General features: G+C 47.9%; 1 protein-coding gene across 1 annotated transcript in view; it reads right to left on the minus strand.

Annotated features, from left to right (window-relative positions):
* Positions 1-367: 367 nt before the first annotated feature.
* Positions 368-16,955, minus strand: part of KANSL3 (KAT8 regulatory NSL complex subunit 3) — a 41,374-nt gene continuing 24,786 nt past the window's right edge. The window contains exons 12-21 of the mRNA XM_082852103.1: positions 15,165-15,228; positions 14,517-14,717; positions 14,153-14,309; positions 11,032-11,223; positions 10,483-10,567; positions 10,058-10,188; positions 9,079-9,188; positions 8,457-8,679; positions 7,977-8,110; positions 368-2,804 (exon numbers count right to left, since the gene is read on the minus strand). Of these exons, the coding sequence (XP_082708229.1) occupies positions 2,784-2,804; positions 7,977-8,110; positions 8,457-8,679; positions 9,079-9,188; positions 10,058-10,188; positions 10,483-10,567; positions 11,032-11,223; positions 14,153-14,309; positions 14,517-14,717; positions 15,165-15,228 (1,318 nt within the window). The 3' untranslated portion in view covers positions 368-2,783. The remainder of the gene's footprint in view (positions 2,805-7,976; positions 8,111-8,456; positions 8,680-9,078; positions 9,189-10,057; positions 10,189-10,482; positions 10,568-11,031; positions 11,224-14,152; positions 14,310-14,516; positions 14,718-15,164; positions 15,229-16,955) is intronic.

The following is a 16,955-nucleotide window of genomic DNA, read 5'->3' on the forward strand; positions in this document are numbered from 1 at the left end:
ACAGTGCACAGTAGACAAACAGACACTGGTATCAGGTTGCCTGGGTTCAGTCCTGCTTCTGCCACTTCCTGCTGTGTGACTTCTCTGTGCCTCAGTTTCCTCACCTTACAAGTGAATTACCTTAAAGGGAATTACAGTACCCACTTCATGGCTCCAGGCAACAGTAAGATGATCACTGGAATTACCACAATATCTTAACTTTTATTTTCTGTGCCACTCGATTGAGTGGTTACCAGAATAAACAGAAGAAGTCAACTAAAAACACATTGAAGCAATCCAAATTTGTTTTTATTTTTAATTGTTTTGGCTAATGGAAGAACAGAACCGTCACAGCAGCTCAGCTCTATAACCCATCCAGCCCAAGACTGTTCTAGTGGTAGAGCCAAGGACAGACAGGTCTTCCTCCATCAGTGACCTCTTCTCAAAACAAGGACATCTTCCATAGAGCATCAACATGTATCTGTCATCCAAGAAATCAGCTAAAGCCCTCTTGATCCTTCTACACTTTCGGCCAGTAGTTATCACCTTCTGAGGTTATGGACTCCAGGTTTGCTACATGATAGGCAGAGGAAAGCTTCCTTTTACACTTCAAGGGCTGGAGAAGTATGGAACTGGGGAACATGACTGTATAGACTTCAACCACTTCCTCCTTTAGCCTGTCCCTCCAGGGTGCAGAAGAATCAATGTTCTTACAACTTCCCTTCTCCTTTTGGCATTCTTTAAGGTGTACACACAAGCCTCAGGAAATCATCCACGGGAAGCACACTAGGATCTACGCAAATGCAGGATGATGCGTTAGTTTCTCCTCTGGCCCCAGCACACACAGGGCCAGCATCTTTCAGGAGCAGCCCCTCCAGTGCTGTCTAGACTGCACTCTTAAGTCATGAATGGGTTGTTCAGGAACCTCTGTCCTGAATGATTCCTAAAACTTCACATAGTCTCAGTTTCACCGTCCTCAATTCCTATTGGTGTGTTACTATCCTACCTGTAAAGTTATTAAACCCCTGACACTGGATGTCTCTTTCAGATTTCGTATCTTCCTCCAACTTACTAAATGCCTCCTGAATTTCAGAAAGCAGCTACCTGCCAGCTAGTACAGGGACGCAGCCTAATTCTGTGTGGCTCACTGCTGAGACCAGCTCTGCAGGAGGTCGGGGAGGAAGCGTATGGTGTATAATCTGCCCACTCCACTCCTATCATACACACTCCCCTGGCCCTGCCTGTACCACCCCAAATGGCCTTGTCTGAGACTCCTGCACACTGTGTACTCCCTCCTGGCTGCCACTCATACTGGAGGTGAGGCTCCTGGATTGAATGCAGATGGCCTGGTTTGGATATACGATGGATGCACTATACGGGTCAGGACCCTGGACCACAAGTCCAGCCACGGCACGCTGTGGGCCCTCCCTGCCTTCAGTACAGATACTGAAGAGTTATATCTGGGTTGCCTTATTCATCGCCTTGGCTGGAAACATTCTAGAGTATGGAAGGGAAAGGAGCCTGCTCTGGAGGATAGGTTGTCAGCCAAATCTAAAATACTTTTTGCACACAAGTATTGTGAGGAGGTAAGGAGGGGCTCAGAGCTTCATCTTCAGTGATCACTTCTCCAGGGACCTCCACCTCCAGGGCTCAGGCTGGTACCAAGAGCCCTGCACAGCAGAGTCAATACCAATAATTTTCCCACTTCTAAGCAAGAAGACAAAAAGTTGCACAGAGCTGAAACAGAAACACTGAAGCATGGCCTTCGTCATCCTGATGCCTGAGCTTCATGGGACGGCTAAGACGTTAACTTAGCAGTTATCCCTGTTCCACTTCCAAGCACTGGAGACAGAAATTTCAGGGGCTGAAGTTTCTCTCCTCTGGCTTGGCAAATTCTTCTCATCTCCAGTTGAATCAACGGCTCCTTAGGTACCAGATGCTAAGCCTCAAGCCCAAATTGTTTTCACCACTGACGTGTCCTTCAAGCCACTTCATCTGCTGTTCCCTTCCTCTTCTTCAGCCTTTCTGGACCTGCAGGCTTTCTGGATACAAGAACTGCCCAAAGCATGATGGAAAAAAGAAAGAAGCCAGCTTTCACCTCCTGGCGACTGCTGGTCCCAACATCTACAGGTGACCAAAGGGACTGAAAGATGACAGCCCAGTTCTCTGTGCCCTATCGTGGGTTTGAAATGAGGAGTTCCCAGGTCTCAGCAGGTACTCAGTATCCAGTGTGGCTCGTAAGGAGGGAGCTGCACGGGGAGCACTCTCCCATGGCTGCTTGGTGAAGGCAACAGTGATGTGCAAAACAAGCCCTTCTGGCACTGAACCACTGGCCAGTGGGCCAGGATGATCCCGGTCCTCAGCACAGGGCTCTCAGTCCCAGACCACACGGACGTCTCCTCCCAACTTGGCACGGGGCAGTACAGACTTCGAAGGGGAGCTCCTTTATTAAAATGCAGTGAGCAGTCCCACACTGCTACTTGGGTCAAGTTACAGCTAATGCTGGGGAAGAAGTGCCTCCAATCCATACACGGCCAGATCTGCTGAGGACCTGGAGATTCTGGGAACCAGACCTGCAGATGCTAAAGGACAAGGACCCCCCTGCTGGCGCCATATCACCTTGTCTAATGGTTACGTAAGACCCAGAGGCCCAACCCTGAAGACAGTTGGCAGAGAGGCAAAAATGACTGTCTTAAAGAGGTCTTCAGACAAGTGTACAGCTCAGCAGGACAGCACACGTGCCAGGCCTCACCGTGCAGCAGCCGTCACCAACCTGGTAAAGGAGGACATATCGCATGGCATCTTCAGGGCGCTGGAGGCAGGCGCTGTGGCAGGAGAGGTAGGGAACAAGGGTCAAAAGTTTGCCAGGTTCACACATACAGACCCTCTGACCCAATATCCCACTCCTGAAAATTTATTCCGAAGAAATGATGCTCAACAGGGAAGAAGCTGGATGCACAAGGATATGTGTTCTAGCAGCCAAGTGATGAATAGAACACGGACTCTGGAGGTGGAGACCCACCTCTACTACTTTTTAGGGCAAGTGACTTACATTCTCTGAGCCTCCTTTCCCCCCTTTGTGAGACAAAGAAGACAGCACCTCCTCCCCAGGGTTGTTGTGAGATTAAATGAGACAAACTGCATAAAGCACCTACAGTCTGTGTTCAACCACAAACATTAGCTCTTATTATTACGTATAAGAACAAGAAAAGAATGCAGGAAAAAGGAAATAGGTGAATCATTAAGGGTGATAGAGCTGAAGCAAAGTTTTCCATGACTGTACTGACAATATCATTGTTTCAGGTCTTGTCCATTTTTTAAGTGCTGTGGAAGATGCCATGAATTGTTGAGCCCTGCAGCTTAGGAAGAAGGAAGCAAGGTAGAGAGAGTTGGCCTTTCTTCACAAAGGATTTCCCCACCTCTCTGGATTTCACCTTTGGAAAACTCCTAAGAGGTCTCTGAGGATACAATAAAGGGGGGGAGATGGAAGACACAGGAGAGGAGGAATGAAGAAGGGTCTGACAATCAAAACTGGAAGGGATCCGCCTCCCATCTGCTCACCCTGCCCAAAGGTGGGCTGTGCACAGATGAGCACTCCATCCTGACCAGGAGGTCTCCAGAGTGAGCCCGCTCGCCCGGGGCTGCTGCAGGAGCAGCTAGAGGCTGGCTGCCTGCCAGCCTGGCCAGAGAGGAGAAAAACCTTGTGATCATAGTCAAGGATTCCATTCCCAGGACCCCGCTGCAGGGCACAACACAGTCTCTGTCTCTCCCCTTCCTCCTGCAGCTTCTCAGCTGTAGGGTGTTCATAATGGTCCAGTTCCATAAAGGAAACACACGGTAAATATTCATCACCGCCAGAAACAAAACACGTAATTAAGTGCTTGCAAAGACCTTAGAGAAGTCTAGCCAGTGTTTACAACCTTTTTTCATTTTAAATTCATTTTCTCCATAAATATTACAGTATATAACCCCAAAATTAAAAAAAGGTTATTTTTCAAACTTACAACCATTATCACACATTAAAAAGGTTAACAATTCCTTAATATCAACAATTATCCAGTCAGTGTTCAAATTTCCAGGTGTCTTATAAACATCCAAAATGGGTGGTTTGTTTCTCAACCTTTAAAAATGCATATTCTCAGCACCTGAGGACACTCTGAGACAGCCCCTACTATCTCACCACCACATCAATCACTGACTTATGCCAACCTCCTCATTAGACTAGATGAGAAAATGCCCAGAGAAGTCAGGTGATTTGCCCAGGATCACACAGCTAGCTGAAGACAGAGGGCCTATGCTTTCCCTGATATCACACTGTCTGGCAGTCTGAACACTGAGGTAACTGTTAGACGCTTTTGAGTCAGCAAGTCTTAATCTAGTAACACCTCCTTTGTCCAAAAGAAAATTATCACCACTAGAACCCTCCTACTAATTTTATACACCCATTTTACTGAGATAAAAACTGAGCTCTCAAGTTAATACCATCAGGTAGAAGTCAGATTTTGATCTTTATTCCGTACTTCAATTTAAGCCATAGAAAAGGATTCTCAATGACCTCTACTCTTCTCAACTCTAACTAGCTCCCCCGGGCCAGAGCAAGCTGAAGAGGACCACCTAAGAGAGGAGGAAGAAACCCATGATGGGGATCTGTGTTCTAGCTGTGCCTCAAATGTGGCACCAGCAAAGGATAAGACTGCCTGAAAATAGGCCCAAATGGCTTTATAGGTCATTTCCGTCAAACCATCAAGAAACTGTTGATTTCTGTGCTATATAAATGTTTTGGAATATGAGAAAAAAAATATTTCCCATCTCATTCTATAAGGATAGAATTATCTCTTTTCTACAACTGGACAAGGAAAGGATACACACAAAAAAGCCAGGGTGGAGAGGAAGAGGACTATAGGCTAATCTTACTAATAAACATAGAGGTCAAAACCCTAAGTAAAATAAAAGCAAATGAAGACCAGACATGCTTTTTCCTCTGAAGCACTTAGCTTCTTTCTTTTTTTGTTTTGTTCTCCTTTGATGGGGTTTTCTTTCCTATACATGCACAATAAATTTAGGTATGTGCAAAACAGAATAGGACATACTGAACAAGTACTGAATCTGGAATTTAGACAGTTCGATATTAGGAAATCTTTGAAAGTAATTCATCATTTTAACTGATTAAAAGGAAATGTTTATACTCATTCAGCTCATTTGATTCCAAAAGGGCAATGAACAAACTTTAAAACCCATTATCAAGAGAAAGGAAGAGAATAAAGATTATCTTAGTAAACTAGAAACATAATTGATATACTTCCTTAACTTGATAACCTGCATTATCAAACAATAATAAGCTTGTGTAGAAACAGACAGGTCAAGGGTACAGAACAGGCCCTGTGTGTACAGTAATCTAGAATGTGAGAGCAGCTGATTTCAAATGAATAGAGGAAGGATGAATGGGCTCATCAGTAAAGTTAGATCCTTACCTCACTTAGCATAAAAAAATAAATTCAAGGTGGACTGAACAACTAAAGGTAAGCAGATGAACAAAAGCAATATAAGAAAACATAAAAACAGAGTCTCAGTATGGGATGATGGGAAAGTTCTGGAGGTGCATGGTGGTGATGGTCGCACAACAATGTGAATACATTTAATGCCACTGAACCGTAAGCCTAGAAAGGGGTAAAATGGTAAATTTTATGTAAGTAAATTTTACCAGTTTTAAAAATAAAAATTTTTAAAAACACAGTAAGATTATATTCTTGCAATGGGAAGAGCTTTCTTAAGACCCAAAACTTTGGAGCCATAAGGGAAGAATTTAAAGATTTTACTACATAAAAATTTTTAATGCCTGTTTGATAAAAGATCTAGAAACAAAACTTAAAAGACAAGCACTTAATGCTTCAACAGAGAGGAAAAAAAATATAAGCAATTAACTGGAATAAAATATATGCAACTTGTATAATAAATAAAGGATTAACACCTGCATATATAAAACTGCTATTAATTAAGTAGATACAGGATATGTCAAGCAATTCATAAAAGAAGACACACAACCTCATAAGTAATCAAGAAAATACACGTTAAAACAATTTCATTTTTCACCTATCAAATTAATAAAATTAAAAATACTGACTTCCACCACTGACAAAGGCATAGGAAAACAGATACTCTCATCACTGTGGCTTGAATTACAAATGAGCAAACCTTTTGAAGGGCAATTAATCAGCAGCTAGCCAGATGTTAGATGCACAGACCCTCCACTTTCTGGTCTCTAACCTGTAGAAATCTCCCAGAGGTACACAAAAATCATGAACAAGGCTATTCACTGTACCATTATTCACAATATCAAAAACGAAAATATAACCCAACCCTCTAACGGGAGCTGATGAAATATGTTTTTGTACATCCACCCAGTGAAATACTAGGCAGCTACTGACAAGCAATAGATAGGTCTCTATGTAATGAACAGGGAAACATGTCACAACATGTTTTGTAAAAAAAGGCTAGTTACCAAACAGCCATACTCTGTGATCCAATTTTTGTCAAAAAAAATAAAATCAAATAAAGTACTTTGTACAGAAAGAAGAATCTAGAAGAATGCACATCAAGCTCCCAACAAGGGGATGTCACCTCTGGGAGTGGCATCATGGGAAATTTTCATTTTCTAAGTTATATTATTTCTGTAATGTTTGCGTTATTTAAAATAAGTGATTGCTTTTGTAATTTAAAAAATAGGGGATAAAGTAAATAAAAACAACTCCGCCTCTCTGCAGAAAGGCAGGGAAGGGTAGCTATGATCCCCATGATTGCCAGGGAACAACCTCTGTGCAGTATCTTCCCCTACAGAGGAGGAGGCAGAAGAGCTCCTGAAACAGTTGGGAAGGGACAGGTGCCCAGCTCCCAGGCAGGGCTGGTGTGGTGGGAATGAGGGGACAGAGCCAGGCCCTCAGTCAGGGCAGCCTGCACAGCACCGGGCCCCGTGCAGGAGGCCTCGGCTGAAAAGTGGACACTGAAGGAAAGGACATGCACTACTGGACTCAAACTATTTTTTTCTTTAACCTCTGATCTTTGGGTGGCTCTCAGATCACCATTTAAGATTAGAAGCAGTTTACTTGAAAAGGTCATAATGGAAATTACATCAGCTTAGAGAAATCGATGGTGACTTACTTCCCGGGTAAGAGCTCTAAAAACCTAACTGTGCCCTGAAAAGACAGCAATGAATGCAAAGACCTGTAATGGCACAATGCTGGAAAGTTGTTGATCAAAGAAGGAGTATTAGCCAATTAGCCTCTACCCAAACTCTGAATGATGAAACCAAGAATGAGAGGAGAAAACGATGGAGAGGGGAAGAAAACAGAAACATTAAATAGGCACTGAACATGTTTACATATTTAATCCTCACAAGAATCCAGGGAGCGTTACAGAAAAGGAGACTCACAGAGGTCCATGACTTGCTCAGTCACAAAGCTATAAACTGCAACCAACAAGGACCTACTGTATAGCACAGGGAACTACACACAATATTTTATAACAACCTACGAAGCAAAAGAATCTGAAAAAGAATATATATAACTGAATAACTGTGCTGTACACCTGAAACTAACACAACATTGTAAATCAACTATACTTCAATTAAAAAACAAAAACAGGGCTTCCCTGGTGGCGCAGTGGTTGAGAGTCCACCTGCCGATGCAGGGGACACGGGTTCGTACCCCGGTCTGGGAAGATCCCACATGCTGTGGAGCGGCTGGGCCCCATGAGCCATGGCCGCTGAGCCTGCGCGTCCGGAGCCTGTGCTCCGCAACAGGAGAGGCCACAACAGTGAGAGGCCCAAGCACCGCAAAAAAAAACAACAAAAAACAAAAAACAACCCAACAACAAGAAAGCTACAAACTCTGAATGTGGATGTGCATCTGGTCTGCCTACAAGTCCAGCTCCTCAATTGGCCAGCCGGCCCCACGCTTCCCAATATTGGAGGCTGTGTCCTCAGTCTTCCCAGGCAGACTCACCTGTGAGCTGGAGGGCAGCGCCTGGGAGGTGGGCTCTTCTGATGGGGCTGCTCCTGAGCCCATGGGGCTCAGTGTGGTGATTCGGCTGGGCTGGCCACGTAGTGTCAGAGTGATGGTGGTGGGGACCTTCAAGCCTGAGAGAGAGAGACAGAGAGAGGAGTAGGCTTTTTTGTCACAGCCTCCACTTCCCTTTCCTGGAGTTTCCTCCCCATGTAACATACCCCCATCAGCCTCCCGCCTCGGCTTCCTCCTCCCCAGCTGGGTCATCTATGCCCTATCAGTCAGTCTGAAAGGCAACAGGAAGAGCCTGTGTTCTCTCAACCTCTCTGGGGGATGGACCCACACAGCTGAATCCCTGAGGGTCAAGGCCAGGACCCTGTGGGGTTGGGTTCAACATCATACCTTGACCATGAGAGATAGCAAGGTCTTGGGGGAAGATCCCATATCTGGGAGTCCCCACGGTTCTCATGAGAGACTCACCTGAGGCTTGGTTAGAGATCTGAGCCAGGCCAGGGAGGCTGCTTGCCAACTTGGCGAGGCCCCCATTGGTCAGCAGCTGGTGGATGGCTGTGGGCTTCCCACCAGGAGTGGCACCCAAGGAGGAGAGAGTGGTGGCCACAGGAATGGTACGGACAATGGTGCTGGTGCCCGTGGTGATGGCACCCAGGCTCTGCATGGGGGTGGGCAACTTCACACTGGTGGCCTGTGGGACACACAAGCCCAGGTGATCAGAAGCTGTTGCCGACAGCAACGGTCGAGTGTGGAGGGCACATACTGTTAATGGCTACCATGTATTCAGTGCCGACCACATGCAAGGTACTCTGCCAGGTATTTTCCATACATCACCTTCTTTAATCCTCAAAACAGCTCTGTGTGGGAGGTACTACCATTACCCTCATTTTACAAACAAGAAAACAAAGATACAGAGATCAAGAAACTGGCCCAAGGTCACTTAGTAAGTGGTGGAGCCTTAACCTTTGGTAGTTCCCAGCCGTGAAGCCAGAAGGCTATTTGTCCTTGACCCAGCGTCCCTGCCAAAACCAACTAAGCTGAGGAGGCCTCCTCCCACACCTGCCCAGCCCAGTGGAAGGCAGATGTGCACCTGTGGGGCTGGCCCGGGAGAGGGGTTTGATGGGAGGCCAGAGGTCTTGCTGCTGATATCCTGCAAGCTGAAGCTGAGGCCTTGGAGGAGGCTGCTGGCTGATGCGGCCCCTAGGAGAGGATACAGCAGACATCAGCACAAGCTCAGTCACTTTTCCACAAGCACCTGTGCCTGTCCACCCTCAATAATCAACTAAAACACCAACGCTCTTTCCCTCGGACATTCCCAGTGCTCTCAGAAAGATGCCAGAAGGGCTCCCCAAACACGCACGCTGGACGCCCACATGAGGAAAGGTACCGTTCCTGACACACTGCCTTGGATTCATTCTGCACACCCCAACCTGCTCCAAACCACCTGTCCTAAATTTTGGACAGTTTTAGGAAAACCAAGGAGAACATGAATCCCACTTTTCAGAAATCTATCCCACCTTCCCAGGGAAGAGGAAGGACTTTTTAAGCCCAAAGAATCCCAAACACCTGACTTACACTTCACTTTACACACAGTCCAGTGGCCTCAAAGCAAAGAGGAAGGTCCTCTTGAAGGATCAGGGCATCTGCAGTGCCTTGGCCCTGCTGGGCTCAGGCAACTAGCCTTTCAGTGTAGGGTGAGGGCGGAGAAAGTGAGGAGACACGCACAGACAGAAAAATGTCTCATTTTGCTAAATTTCCAGTTTTATTCAACCAGATGTGTTTAAAAACACCAAAATGAAACCAGTACATACATCTCCCACCAGCTATTTCTCCTTGTAGTACAGGAGGCATTACCTGCAGATTGGGACATTTACTCACTGCAGATATTAAGGCCCCAAACTCCCCTACCTCAAAGTTAATGCCAGCTCCATGCCAAGCCTCTACAACAAGCCTGAGACCCAGAGCATCCTCCTCCAGATCTAGCTCCACAAGGCTTTCCCAGGACTACCCTCCCACAGCAGCCCAAACAGACTTCGCTGGGAGGCAGGGAACACTGAGCTACCAGATACCTGGGAGGGAGCTGCCAGGAGAGGTGGCCACCAGGCGGCTCTGGAGTGTGTGCAAGGCACTGGGAGCAGTGCTGCTAGAGACCACTGAGGACGCTGGGCTGGCTGAGACTCCCCCTTCAGCAGCACTTGACCTGGAGACAAAAGTAAGAGCTCCATTATCTAAAGGTCCCTGCCAACACAGGGAAGGTCCAGAATGGGGCCCAGCAAGGCTTTCAGCAATGGACACAAGGCTAGAACTTCGGTTTCTTCATCCCACTTTCTGGATCCAGCCTCTAGTCTTTCTAAAAAAGTCAGGCCTCAAGGAGAGACTTCAGGCCTTGAAGCAAGAGCTACAGAACTCTTTGTAAATTTTAAGTAAGCACTCAGTGGACCAGCGAAAAGGTGAAGAGAAAGAAGGGAACAGACAGACCGGGAGACAGACTCACTTGGTTGTGGTGAGAAGCCCTGTGAGCTCCTTGGCCCCTGTGGAAGCTTGCCCCAGTGTCATGGTGATGGGCTTCCCTCCTGCGGCTGCAAAACAGAAAACCCCAAGGCCACTGGTCAGTCCTGTTTGGTCCTGACCTTTCAGGGTTCCAGAGGCCAGGCTAAATCCAAGATATTATGGAAAAGACTGGAAGATGAAAAATGAAGGATAACTACATTAGAATAGGAAGAGTTGGGATTATTTTTTCCTTCTACTTTCTAAACCTTCTGGAATATTTTATTATCTTTAATTGAAACCAAAGAAGAACAAAATGTATGATGCTTTGAATGACCCCACAGCTTCCTCGGATCCTCGCTTGGCCTCCCTGATCCTAGTTCAGATGAGGTTGCTGCCCTCTTTCCCCCCACGTGCAACCTATGCTGTCTTCTCCGGGCGCCTGTTGTGCTGAAGGCGAGGCTGAGCCACCCAGCAAGTAGCCACCAAGAGGGCAATACTGTGTGCCTGGGACAGTTCTGTCAGTGTTTATTTAAAGAGGCCAAGAGAAACTCACCTTCTGGAGCTCCTCCTTGGGAAGGAGTACAAGGCCCTCCAGCTGTGTCCCCTTGGGAGATAAGGGACACCTTGATCTTCGGTCGCTTGGAGGTCTTACTGCCAGGAAGAGGACTGGAGGGATGGTGCCGCTTCAGCTGGACCCTGAGATCCTCTTTCTCGGCTTCCTCCGTTTGTTCTGATGAAACAGGAACTAAGAAATGGAGCTGCGGTGAAGTTCTCCACAATCCAAAAAAGCCCGACGGATACTGACAGCCAGTACCAGCACTGGCATGGCTGTGTGGGAACACCAGGAAGAACCATCCCAACACGTGCAAGGAGAATGCCAATGCTTCAGTCCTGCCTCACTCGGGCCCACCTACGGTGCAACTCCACCTTGGCCCTCTCAGAAGATGGCTCCATCCCCTTCCCTTACCCTGCCCTGGAGTTGGAAGGAAGGGGCTCTGAGTTGGTGGAAACAAAAAGAAAGGAGAAGACATCCTGACCCTGCCTGGCAAAGGCCAATCAAACAACAGAGGACTCACCACAGTGGACCTCAGCAGGGCTTCCCAGACTCAAAGAATGTGGCAATTCTCACGCCCTCCCCACATCACACAGCTGGAGGGCAGCACACAGTTTCTGGAGAAGCAGTAGAGGAGCAGGCTATCCAGTCCTCCCTACAAGGGAGATATCCTCAAAGCTGAGTCCCACCCTGCCCTCAGAGCCCGAGGTTGAGGGTTTGCTTGCCAAATGGGGACAATGGGAAGGATCATCACCAGGACTTAAGGCTGGCTTTCAGTAACTCCTAGGCAGGTTATCTCAGCCGAGACAACTTTACAGGTCCTGCCCAGAGGTAATAGGGCAACAGTGGTCCATGTCACAAGCTAGTCCCCAGGTCATTTGTACTAGTACAGAGAAAGGCCACCTGTTCACACATGGGCTTCCCCCTCCACTGCATCAAACAGACTCATCCTGCACATGGCCAAGCCTCCTAGACTCTTAAGTTATCCTTCGGGTTTCATCATGGATCCCCTCCTCTTTAAACCTAGAAGCCTGCCCCGGTCCTTCTTCTTAGCGCAGGCAATCAGGGGCGGAAAGGCAGGAGTCACACGAGAAATGGGAGGCGGGGGGGCTGCCATGGGGCCACAGGGAGCTACTCCAGACCACAGTCAGGCCACAACCAGCTGAAAGGAAGGACTGCATCGACTAAAATCAGAATAAGAAGGAGGGAAAAAGGGAAAGGAGTTACAGGTTTATGCTTGATAAGTGCTTGCAGAGTACAGGATGGAAGCAGGAAACCAGAGGCAGGGAGAAAAACACAGGGAAATTCAGGCTCACAGGCACTGGCCTATAGGCACACACAGGAGAAGCAGAGCCAAGAGCCACAATAAGAGATAAAAGGAGAAAAACACCGAGAGAGGTAAACAGAAAGAACGGGGAAAAAGCAAAGACTATGGAGTAATAAGCAAAAGGATCAGCAAAGAAAAAAAAACAGAAGATAGAAAAATGCAGAGACAAACAGAGACAAATGAGAGGCAGGGATGGGAAAGAAATAAGAGGGAAGCGGAGAGAGGCAGAGAGCAGAGAGTGAAAAAGTGAGGAAAGAGCAATACTCACCAAAGAGACAGGAGGAGGCGCCGGGAGGAAGAGCTTTCCTCACCAGCATGTTTTGTGTCAGAAAAGCAGCAAACTGCGCTGGAATGAATCAGAAAGAATTACAGAATCACAGCCAGCCAGAGAAAGGAGAAAAAGAGAAGGAGTAAGAAAAAGGTATGAAAATGTTCTGGAAAATGGCCAACAGGGGCTTTTTCTGGAATTACCGCAAGGGTTTGAAACCTGACTCTGCCATTTAGCAGCACCATGGAATCCTCCATAAACGGAAGGTAATGAACGCACCTGCCTCGTGGGGCCACTGCCCACATTCCACGAGCAACAGCAAGCCAGGTGCCAAGAAGAGGGCGAGGCACGCAGTGAGGGCCCATAACCACAAGCTGTTCTCACTGCCCCACCTACGAGCTCTGCCGAAACCAGGCTGCCGTGCTGCGGCTCTCCTCCGTGATGCTCTGGGGCCCATTTCGAACCTGGTGCACCAGTCAGCCTTCCAGAACTCCTTACAGTCTCCACTAATTATTGGCAAACTGCTGGCTCTCTCTTCATCAAAAGCCCAAGAAGACAACGCCCACTTGGAACCTGGCTCTGGCCACCACTGAAGAGGATGCAGGTCATGCGTGGACCCTAGGGGCCTGGCCTCCTTTTCGTCTTCACCGACCCACTCACACTTCTGCTCCCTGTTAGCACCACTATACGGGCAACCTCGTAAGAGGCCTGGGTCTAAGTCCTGATCCTTTAGCTCCACTAAAAGAAACACAGGGGAAGAGAGCAGAGGAGCCTCCCGTCTCCTGCACGTCTCTCTACTTGACAGCCAGCTCTGGCTGCTGCCTCTGCCCAGGCACCTGAGACCCTCAGATGATACACGCTCCTGGATACATCACCAAACACCAGTGCCCAAGAGACCTCGCCTCAGGGCTGCCCAACTGGATCAAAGTGGGCCAGGGGTAGAGCCACTGCTGCTCCCCTCCCCACCCACTGAACACGCCTTTTCCACAGCTTCTTACATTGTGCTGACTGTTCTCCAAACTCTAATTTCAACCAAACAAATGTTTCCCAGCCTAATCGAAAACCTATCTGCAGAGACTCCTGAAAAACTTCACTGGAAGTCCCAGTGTGGGAATCTTAACTCTTCAAGGGCAAAACAAAGGGCGGGCACGACACCAGTGCAGTTGCCCTAGAATCTGATGAGCACGGCCAATCCCCTTGTCTGCGGGACCCGAAGAGCTCCCTGACTGCAGGAGAGGCTGGGCAGGGCCCGGAGTTGGTAAACAATTTGAGGCCGATATACGTGTAGTCAGCTCATAAAGCCTAACACCAAGCCGAAGCTGTGATTAGTGGAGCTGTACAGTCACACTAATGTCACCTTTCGTGACATTTTACCCTTGAAAACAGCCCTCAGTATTTATTTCAACCTAATTTTGCCTGGACAGAAATGTCGGGAAAAAGCCACAGATGCCAATACTTTCCAACTGCCACATGGCGTCAACTGCAGAAGACAGAACCCGAGAGGCCACCGGGCCAGGCAGCTATACCTTGAGCCTGTTTGTGGGTCAGCACAGCCTCTGTCCGCTGCACGTGTCTCTTCAGCAGCTGAGTGTTTCCGATCTGACTGGACTTCTGGGCAGAGGCCACTGTGGTCACCTTGGTCTTGGGACTGGAGGTGGGGCTGCTGGACACACTGGAGAGATCCTGAGTAGATTAAGAAGGACAAGGGCCAAGCCAATGTCGTCCACATTGACTGTCAATCGTCAAGTCCCCCTGGAATTCCCTGGTCAGGAATTCCCCTCGTAGGAACTCACAGGCCCACCAAGGCCAACAGGCATCCCCAGGAAGCGAAGGAACCAACTCTCCAGTCCCCATTTCCCAGCAAAAGCACTCCCTCCCTTTCCGCATTACCTCTGAGCCTGAGGGTGAGGCAGGCAGCTTGGCAGCTGGTGACGCAGGTCGACTGCCCCGCTCAGAGACCTCAAAGGCCAGGTCTCTGCGGGCCACGTCCCGGGGCTTCTTCTTCTTCTCAGCATCTTGATCCCGAGGCTCAGAGCCCACGTGCCCCTCCGCGCGAGTGAGCACTCCAGTCAGGAAGTCCACAATCTCATCCTAGTGTAAAGAGGGGCCGAGGCCTCTGAGTCCTTGTCTGGAGAACAGGAACCACCCCGACAGTCCCGACTAAAATCGATTCACCTCAGCTTTGATGTCAGCGCGCCGGTCCCTCCTACCACACAAAGCCTGGCTCAAACCCCAGCCGCAGCCAAGGACCAGCAGAAGCCTGCGCCCTGCACCCGCGAGGCAGTGCTCTGGGGTGGTCACGATTCACCACTCCCCCAATGAACCCTTCCGCCCCTAATGCTCTGCTCGTGTCTTAGATCATTACTCTCCTTTCCCCCCCTCTCTTTCCCCCTTTCCTTTGCTGATGATTTAGGCCCAACAGAGGCCACAGTGGATACCCATCCTCCTTAGTCAACAGGCTGCTGCCAACAAGACCGAGCCTAAAAGGTTACAGAAAGGCAAGCCTAGCTGAGAAAACCACATGAAGCTACTGTGTACCTGAATACATCTGTCCACCATGCTCTGAGTCAACCCTTCCGATTTCTTCTTTGCTTTGCTTATTCTAAGAGACAAAAAAGAGGAAATGTTTACTTTCCAAACATTCCACAGCACCATTTCTCTTCTCTGTTGGTTATTCTCTAGACCCATGAAGGAAGACTATGTTAGCCCTCAGGCAGGTCTGCAGCCTCTCTGAACCTCAGTTTCCACATCTGCAAAATGGGGAACCATAACACCTCACTCATGGAGTTAACGGGGATGACACAAAACAACATTTGTAAAGAAACAAAGAGTACATGGAAAGTACCCGGGATGGTATACTTCAGAAGTCCTATACCTATGCCTTCACAGGTATACTCTATCTGATTGCTAAGACCTCATCTCGAGGCACCCCAACACAGACCCAAACCCTGAGATTACTGGGTGCTATTGAAAAGATTACTGGGTGCTATTGAAATGAAATTAGCAGGAGGGAAGGCAAGGTGGCCACAGGTTAGTTCTAAAGGGATGACAGAAACTGACCACAGCTGCTGCATTCTCCTCTTTGAAAGCCAGCCTTAAACGCCCTGGCTTCTGACTGGTGGTCTCAGCAGAGAGAGAAACAGGGCACCAAGTGACAGGATGAAGAACTACATTCTGAGCCTCCAAATTCTGAGACCCCGATTTACTGGTTGTAGGCCTCTGACCTCGTGTAACAATGCTCATTTTATGGATGAGGACAGAGTCCCAGAAGTTAAGTATTTTATCCAAGCTTCTTAGCAAGGGAGCCAAGACTAAATTGAGGTCTCCCAGTTCTCAGTCCAATGCTCTTGGCACCATGCAAATATGTCTCATAAGCAGCCTCACGACGTAACTCTCACTAAGGGTTATTTCCATTTCTCCCGCTCCCTCACCACGACTCAACACACAAGTCTACTCTCCTATAGATAAGAATGTCTGAATTAGCAAGAAAGATAATGTATTTACAAGCAAACATTGCCTTGAGCATCAAAAGGTTAGATTCTAGGTCCACAAGAAGCTGTCAAATGACAAAGGCCAGGAGGACTTCGCCAAAGCATCTCTGGGTAAGAAACTGACAAGACAGGTGGGAATAGGTACTCGCTTTAAGCTCTCCAGTTAAAGCACACAAATGAAGTTAATATCTAAGACTGAGCATATAAAAAAGGAGACCAGTAAAGGATACAACCTCTTTTTCAGTACATTTCATAAAAACATAACTAAAGGCCCTACAGGCAACCAGCCTTGTAAGAGAAGAATGGCCATCTCAATGACTAAAGATGCCCTCCTGAAATCCTCTCCAGGGCTTCCCTGGTGGCACAGTGGTTAAGAATCCACCTGCCAATGCAGGGGACATGGGTTTGAGCCCTGGTCCGGGAAGATTTCACATGCTGCGAAACAACTAAGCCCGTGCGCCACAACTACTGAGCCTGCGTTCTAGAGCCCGCGAGCCACAACTACTGAGCCCGCGTGCCTAGAGCCCGTGCTCTGCAACAAGAGAAGCCACCAGAATGAGAAGCCCACGCACCTCAACGAAGAGTAGCCCCTGCTCGCCACAACTAGAGAAAACCCGCGTGCAGCAACAAAGACCCAACGCAGACAAAAATAAAATAAATTTAAAAATAAATAAATTAAAAATCCTCTCCAAACTTTGGCTGTTTATACTCCAAAATATATAAAAGGATGCTTAACACAAATAAAATCTATGTTCACATTCATCCTCAGTAAGGAACAAAACGTGAAGAAATGCCTACCCAAGTGAAAGCACAATGGCCAAGACTATAATTACAACAT

Source organism: Leucopleurus acutus (assembly GCF_964270905.1).
Source record: "Leucopleurus acutus genome assembly, chromosome: 12".
NCBI classification, from domain to species: Eukaryota; Metazoa; Chordata; class Mammalia; order Artiodactyla; family Delphinidae; genus Leucopleurus; species Leucopleurus acutus.